This window comes from Lactuca saligna, chromosome 4, assembly GCF_052625555.1.
Source record: "Lactuca saligna cultivar CGN05327 chromosome 4, ASM5262555v1, whole genome shotgun sequence".
NCBI lineage: Eukaryota > Viridiplantae > Streptophyta > Magnoliopsida > Asterales > Asteraceae > Lactuca > Lactuca saligna.
Genome location: NC_136420.1, coordinates 168,128,403 through 168,136,297, shown reverse-complemented (window position 1 = coordinate 168,136,297; position 7,895 = coordinate 168,128,403). Strand labels below are relative to the sequence as shown.

Genomic DNA, 7,895 nt, shown 5'->3' with positions numbered 1-7,895 from the left:
ATCCCAAACAAACCTCTTTTTGTGTTGCTATTCTAATAATTATAAAAATGGTCCCTATTTATGAATAAATGTCAAAATAAGTCAGGCAATCTCGTATTTTACTCATACTTAACGAAACATCTTGGAGGAGTTAGTCTCATGGACCACCGGTTAAACTTTTGGAAACCAAAGTGATGAGCGATGTCAAAAAAAAAAAACTTGGACTACAAATGTAAACTGGACCAAACCGAAGGGGACAAAACGGTAACTTACTCATACAGAAATTCAAATCTTGTACGTGTCACAGCACATGTTTAATGTTTTTATTCATTTCTAGAAATAAAAATTGTGGTGTTTGATGAACTCTGGTAAGACATAATCTGGTCCCTTGATTATTACATTTGTGACCCTCTTATTCATGTGAGACAAAGACATAAGACAACTAGAGGCTGGATAAGCAATATTTTTATAGAAGTTTTAGGGTTTATATGTAAGATCAACAATCGGCTTTTTGTGCTGCTCACTCGCCGTCTTCCTCTGGTCGGGCTTCTGTTAACGGTAGCTGTAAGTGCATTCTGAAAATCTACAACATCAATCTAACAATCGCCAAACAATACCTTACTGATTCACCTCCACCTTCTTATCTTCTTGTTACAGTTTTGGTTGTTGAGAAAGAATGGCATTCTCGACTCCAATTTCATCATCATACTTACCTAGAGTCTACTCGCAGTTATCAGCACATGAAACAACCTCAGAGACAAATTCTAGGGTTTGCTTATCGAATGCATCCTCTCTCCTTCAACGCACTTTGACTTACAAGTAAGTATTTCACTTATGACTTTGTTATTTGATAGGTGTTTCTCGGTTAAAATTATCTTACTGCATAATTGCAACCAAAGAACCAGTTACATAGTTTCTCGGTTAAAATTATGCATGTAACCTTTTGAAAAAACGACCTATTCATATCCCTTAGGTGTATACCATTCTCTTAAGGCTACTTTTGGAAGTTGCGTCACAAACCAATGCATATTTTCAAGTGTTCATTGTTCTTGAAATGAGTATAATCTCAATTCTCAAGGTAATTAAGGTTGTTAAAGTTCTAAAGTTATGCATGTAACTTGCAATTCAGAGCAGGTTTTCCTTCACATTTGGAAAGAAGAGAGTCCTTCAACTTCAAAGTTTCTGCTTCGGTGACAACAGGTCCACCTTTCATTCACCTTTTTTCTCACATGTTTTCTGCTATTCTTTTTCGCCTATTTCATTTGTTCTTTTTCCTCTTATCATTTTATCAGATGTTTCAACAACCGAACTCCCTGTCACACCTTCAGTTGTCAAGGGTGACACTTGGTCAATCCATAAATTTGGTGGCACATGTGTGGGAACTTCTGAAAGAATCTATAATGTTGCCAAGATTGTTACAGAAGATAATTCTGAAAGAAAGCTGGTTGTTGTGTCTGCAATGTCTAAAGTTACAGATATGATGTATGATCTTATTGAAAAAGCACAATCACGTGATGATTCATATGAATTGGCACTTGATGCTGTTTTTGAAAAACACAAGGCAACTGCACTTGATCTGCTTGATGGGGAAGAGCTTGCTAGTTTCTTGTCTATTTTGAGCATTGACATCAGTAATCTCAAAGCAATGCTACGTGCTATTTATATAGGTTTTTACTTTTTCTTTTATACCTGTTTTGCTAATTTCATTTCTTTTATGTGTTTAAATAATTATTATGTATTTTTTTTCATTCAGCTGGACACGTGACAGAATCTTTTTCCGATTTTGTTGTTGGTCATGGAGAGTTATGGTCTGCTCAGATATTGTCATCTGTCCTCAGAAAGGTGTTTTTTTTTTTTTTTTTCTGTTGAATATACTTGAAATATAAGTGGAATGAATGTAATAAGAACTGAATAATTTCTAAATTTTCACTTATAGCTTATATTTTTTTATTATATATAGGGATAATTACAAAAATGACCAAAATGGGTTGGCCAATATAAAACATGACCTCTTATTTCAAAGAGTCATTTGTGGAATTTTAAAAATTTGCGAAATTACTTTTACTTACAAAAGCTACAAGATCCTTTTTTCAGAAAAAATGTTTTCGATTTTTATTTTGTGAAATGGCATTACCAATTTGTAAAATATGATACATTGCATAAAATATCATTCTTTGAATTTTCTTTTAAAATCTTCGTGTTATTTATTTATTTTTTGTGGTGGGGACCATTTATAAAAGGGTTAATCTTGTAAAATACTTTATATTCTTTTTTTTTTTTTTTTTTTTTTTTTTTTTTTTTTTTCGGTTTAAACCTCACATTTATTTTTTGCCTGAAAAGGACCTTGTATTTTTTCATTTTTTTTCCGAAAAAACCCTCAAGTATGTCTATTTTTTTTCCAAAAAAACCCTCAAGATTCTAATTGCTTCCAAATAAATCCTCAATTTTTCTAGAAAAAACCGCACATTTTACATTTTTTTGGAAAAAAGAAACTAAAAGGCTAGATCAGGAAAAATGCAAGGTCTTTTTCAACCAAAATTTTTTATGAGGTTTAATCCGGAAAAAAACACAAAATATAAGGTTTTTTTTTATATAAAATGATTTCTCAATTCACAAAATCTATAATCGAAATGAGTTGCTGTAAGGGTCAAAAAGGTGGTAAATTTGTTAAAGAAACCCTACCATTTTGGTCATTTCTGTGATTATTTATCGCCTATACATAAAAAGGGCATTTTGGTCTTTCAATAAAAGAAGCAAAAAATAATTGAATTCCTTCCGTCCACCCCTCGGAATGTTCAAATCCATCAACCATGGAATTTGAAGGAAATCAACAGAACTGATTTCCATCCATTCGGCCATGGAATGGAATCTTGAATTCCATTTCCATAATTCCATCAAAATCTCTATTTTTATTTTAAAAAAAAATATATATTTGTTTGTTCCTCTATCAGGGTGGGGTGGATTGTAACTGGATGGACACACGAGATGTCCTGATTGTGACACCTGCTGGATCTAATCAAGTTGACCCTGATTACACTGAGTCAGAAAAAAGACTTGAGAAGTGGCTTTCACAAAATCCTTCAAAGGCAGTTGTTGCTACTGGTTTTATAGCTAGCACCCCTCAAAATATCCCCACAACTTTAAAAAGAGATGGAAGTGATTTCTCTGCTGCTATCATGGGTGCTTTATTTAGGGCCCACCAAGTCACCATTTGGACAGATGTTGATGGTGTCTACAGTGCAGACCCTAGAAAAGGTGCAGAATCTTTTTACCTTTTTTATCCAGATTAATCAAATCTCTTCAAATCTTTCTCAACAAACAAACAAAATCAATCTTTTGCAGTTAGTGAGGCTGTGATCTTGAATAACTTGTCTTATCAAGAGGCATGGGAAATGGTAATAACTTATTCTTCTCTTTCTGTTTTATAATCATAGTCATACCCTTTTTGGGTAACCTGTTTCTTTTTAACTTAATCAGCTTCATGAAAAGTCTGGCTTAATGTATTAAGACATCAATTATGTGCTTCCAATATCATCTCATCATGTTAAAGTTGATGTAAAAGTAAAATGGTCATTTGATATTTTAGAGGTGTTTCATTTAAAAACAACTTATTGACTTTTTGAAAAGTCAATAAGTTAAAAAAGTGTTTGGCAAAATGAAAAGGACTTTAAAAATAACTTGTTCAAAAAGGAGATTTCAATAACTTTTCAAAACTTCTTGTATAACAATTTTTACCATAAAAACTAATCCAAACACACTTACATCATTAATCATTCAGTCACTTTATACATACATGACTTGATGTGAAAAAAAAAGACAAAACTACCCCTTAACTTGGTTTATAACTTGGATGATGCAGTCATATTTTGGGGCAAATGTTTTACATCCAAGAACTATAATTCCAGTGATGCGATATGACATTCCCATTGTTATAAGAAACATCTTCAACCTTTCTGCACCTGGAACAAAGATTTCAAGGTCACCTGTTAATGAAATTGAAGACAAAAAGAATTTGGTAACATATGTAAAAGGCTTTGCAACCATTGACAATTTGGCCCTTGTCAATGTTGAGGGGTGAGTTTTTCTTCCATTTTCTTTCTGTCCACTTTATCGTTATTTATTTATTTATTTATTGCATCAGAACTGGAATGGCTGGTGTTCCGGGTACAGCAAGTGCCATTTTTGGTGCTGTAAAAGACGTTGGAGCTAATGTCATCATGATTTCTCAGGTATTTTATATATCACTTTACTAAAAACATAACAAGGGTAATTTGGTCTTTTTTTTAATTGTTTAATTTCAGGCTAGCAGTGAACATTCTGTCTGCTTTGCTGTTCCTGAAAAGGAAGTGAAAGCAGTTGCAGAGGCATTAGAGGCCAGATTTCGTCAAGCTTTAAGTGCAGGGCGTCTTTCTCAGGTGTTGACTTTTTTGTTGACCTTTTTATAAAAAAAAAAAAAAACTTTCAACTACAACTTTTTACATAAGATGTTAATTACATTTTTGGGACAGGTGGCAGTGATTCCAAACTGTAGCATTCTTGCAGCAGTTGGCCAGAAAATGGCAAGTACTCCAGGTGTCAGTGCAACTCTATTCAATGCACTTGCAAAGGTAACACCTTTTTTTTTTTTTTTTTTTTAATTTAAGAATTAAGACACACACATATGATATTTAATGATATTTATTAAATGTTAATTATAATAATAATAATTTGCAACTTTTTTTGAAATTCAGGCTAATATTAATGTGAGAGCTATAGCACAAGGGTGCTCTGAGTACAACATCACTGTAGTTGTGAAAAAGGAAGATTGTGTAAGAGCCTTAAGAGCAGTTCATTCAAGATTCTATCTTTCAAAAACATCAATAGCTGTGGGTATCATTGGGCCTGGCCTTATTGGTGCTACTTTACTTAATCAGCTTAGAGAACAGGTATTTTTTATATTTTATATTTTATATTTATTATCTTATTTTTAAGTGCTTAGCATTGCTTTTTTCATTCTGAAAACAATGAAAGAGCTTCTTACTTATCATCAGAGCCTTTTAAACAAAAGCTTTTTTTAAAAAAAAAATTAGATTGTAAATTTGAAAGCTGGGCCAAGTTTTACCCTTTTAGTTTAGTGTTAATCTAAAAAAAGACCTTATATTGTGTGTGTGTGTTTTTTTTCGGATTAAACCTTATTTTTTTTTTTGGCCTGAAAAAACCTTGTATTTTTCATTTTTTTGGAAAAAGCCCTCAACTTTGTATTTTTTTTTTCCAAAAAAAACCTTTGAACTTCTAAATGCTTCCAAATAAACCCTCAACTCTTTTAGTTTTTCTTGAAGAAACCCTCACATTTTACAATTTTTTGGCAAAAAAGAGCCAAATCAGGAAAAATGAAAAAAATACTAATTGAGGTTTAATCCGGAAAAAACACAAAATATAAGGTCTTTTTTGAAATTAATCCTTTAGTTTATTAATTAAAATAGAATAGAAGTTGTTATTTTGTTTAACATAGTGTCAAATCGATATATTCTGAAATGTAAAAAATGTATCTTTAAAGTTTAGATAAATGTAAAGAATAGAAAGTTTGAAATTTGGCGACACTTTGAAATATATTAATATTAAAAATTAAAATTCTTGTAGCACTCATTTATAATTCAAAATGACTGAATTTAAAACATTTGTCATTCTAATATTTTTGTCCTATAAATAAACTACCACTGCATAATCATTACACTATTTAGTTATTTAAATTATATTGATTTGTACAGAAAACTAAATTGAAAAAGCGTTACTATAGTAGGAATCTGCTGAGTTGGCGCTGACATGGCACATTTATAACATACATCTTTTGCAGGCAGCAGTGCTGAAGGAAAAATCCAACACAGATTTACGTGTGATGGGTATCCTTGGATCTAAGAAAATGCTGCTGAGTGACACGTAAGTTTCATTTGATTAAAGAATTCATTAATCATATAATATATTAATTTTTAAATATTAAATTTGATAATAATGTAGGGGTATTGACCTTTCTACATGGAAAGAAGCTCACAAGGAGAAAGGAGAAAAAGCTGATTTAGAAAAATTTGCTCAACATGTTCATGGAAATCACTTCATTCCTAACACAGTAATTGTAGATTGTACAGCAAGTACTGATGTAGCAGATCACTACCATGACTGGTTGCGCGAAGGAATCCATGTCATCACCCCAAATAAGAAGGCTAATTCCGGACCACTTGATAAGGTAACAAACACGGTATTGACTATGGAATGTAATCACTCATTCCATTCCGTTCCATTGTTTCTTCATTCTTGTTGTTCAATGCAGTATTTGAAGCTGAGAGCTCTTCAAAGGCAATCATTTACTCATTACTTTTATGAAGCCACTGTTGGAGCTGGTCTTCCAATCATGCATACTTTGCGAGATTTACTTCAAACAGGGGATAAGATTATACGCATTGAAGGAATTTTCAGGTCATTTCTCTTTCTTGTTTATATATTATATATGTTAAAAAGACAAATATACCCTCTGTTATATTTTAATAATATGTTTATTTATGTGATTGCAGTGGGACATTGAGTTATATATTCAACAATTTTGTTGATGCAAGAGCCTTTAGTGAAGTGGTGATGGAGGCAAAAGCAGCAGGTTACACTGAGCCTGACCCCAGGGATGATCTTGCTGGGACAGATGTTGCCAGAAAGGTTTTTTTTTAATTTTTTTTATACAAATATATAAATAAAAATTTGGTATTTTAAATTATAATGGTGAACCGATATTGCAGGTGATAATTCTTGCTAGAGAATGTGGTTTAAATCTTGAACTTTCAGATATCCCTGTTCAGAGCCTTGTGCCAGATCCATTAAAGGTGAGAATTTATTTAATTACCTTTTTTTTTTTTTTTACAAAAAAACCATTAATGTTTAAAAACACACACATCAAGCCTGTGATTGTTTGGAAAAAAGGATAATATACTGCATAAAAGCAAACAATTGAAAATAATGGTAAGAGAAAAATTGGAAAATAAATCACCCAAGGGGCAAAGTAGTCATTTTATATGAAACGGATTAAAAGCATCATAAATAAGGACAATTATTGCAAAAGAACCCAAAAATATAAATACTAGTGTAAATTATTACACTTTTGCCTCGGTCTTTGTTTCATGTTACAAAAATGGTCCATCTAACCTTTGTTTCTTTTCCATCCCTAATAAGTATATATCTGCAAACCTGTCTAAGAAAAGCGTGATTTGTGAAATGACGAATTTACCCTCATTTACATTTTGGAAAGCTTTAAGCAAAAGCATAAACATAAACTTTTTGTTGAGTGTCAGGAAACTGCATCAGTGGATGAGTTTTTGCAGCAGCTACCGTCTTTCGACACAGACATAGCTGAAAAACAACGAGCTGCAGAGGAAGCAGGAGAAGTCAGTAGCTTTTCCTTTATATCTTGTATTTACCTTGTTATATATATACAGTGATAGTGATACTGATACTGGTTTTTGTCAGGTGCTGAGATATGTTGGGGTTGTGGATGTAACGAACCAAAAAGGAGTTGTGGAGTTAAGAAGATACAAGAAAAAACATCCGTTTGCACAGCTTTCGGGTTCTGACAACATCATTGCTTTTACAACAGAAAGGTACAACAAACAGCCTTTGATTGTGCGGGGCCCGGGTGCTGGAGCTGAAGTCACAGCAGGTGGAGTTTTTAGTGACCTGTTACGCCTCGCATCAAATCTTGGTGCCCCTTCATGTTAAGTTGATTATGATTTTCTTTTTTTTTTTTTTTTTTTTTTTTTGAATTTTGGTTATATATAATAAGAGGAATCCACTATCCAGCCTAGTTTCATCTACAATAAGGTGTTTAATGATTTTAGTTTAGGTGGAAAACTCACTGTTGTAATGGTGTTTTTTTTACTGCGTCTGTTTTTGAAAACAAA

General features: G+C 32.3%; 1 protein-coding gene across 1 annotated transcript; it reads left to right on the top strand.

Moving 5' to 3' along the window:
* The first annotated feature begins 393 nt into the window (after positions 1-393).
* On the top strand, positions 394-7,895 carry LOC145043051 (bifunctional aspartokinase/homoserine dehydrogenase, chloroplastic-like). The gene is made up of 19 exons (XM_078991588.1): positions 394-543; positions 637-798; positions 1,109-1,179; positions 1,272-1,646; positions 1,733-1,821; positions 2,931-3,234; positions 3,322-3,374; positions 3,839-4,053; positions 4,121-4,208; positions 4,281-4,394; positions 4,488-4,586; positions 4,710-4,904; positions 5,813-5,895; positions 5,974-6,199; positions 6,284-6,429; positions 6,525-6,660; positions 6,741-6,824; positions 7,290-7,382; positions 7,465-7,895. Exons 2-19 carry the CDS (start codon positions 656-658, stop codon positions 7,711-7,713), a joined length of 2,763 nt encoding a protein of 920 aa, XP_078847714.1. The 5' UTR covers positions 394-543; positions 637-655; the 3' UTR covers positions 7,714-7,895.

Bases quoted from the DNA above. Each gene is read 5' to 3' on its own strand.
- LOC145043051 (XM_078991588.1), top strand. From the start codon at position 656: ATGGCATTCTCGACTCCAATTTCATCATCATACTTACCTAGAGTCTAC. The intron at 3,375-3,838 runs GTAATAACTTAT...TGGATGATGCAG, and splicing joins ATCAAGAGGCATGGGAAATG to TCATATTTTGGGGCAAATGT. The intron at 4,395-4,487 runs GTGTTGACTTTT...TTTTTGGGACAG, and splicing joins GTGCAGGGCGTCTTTCTCAG to GTGGCAGTGATTCCAAACTG.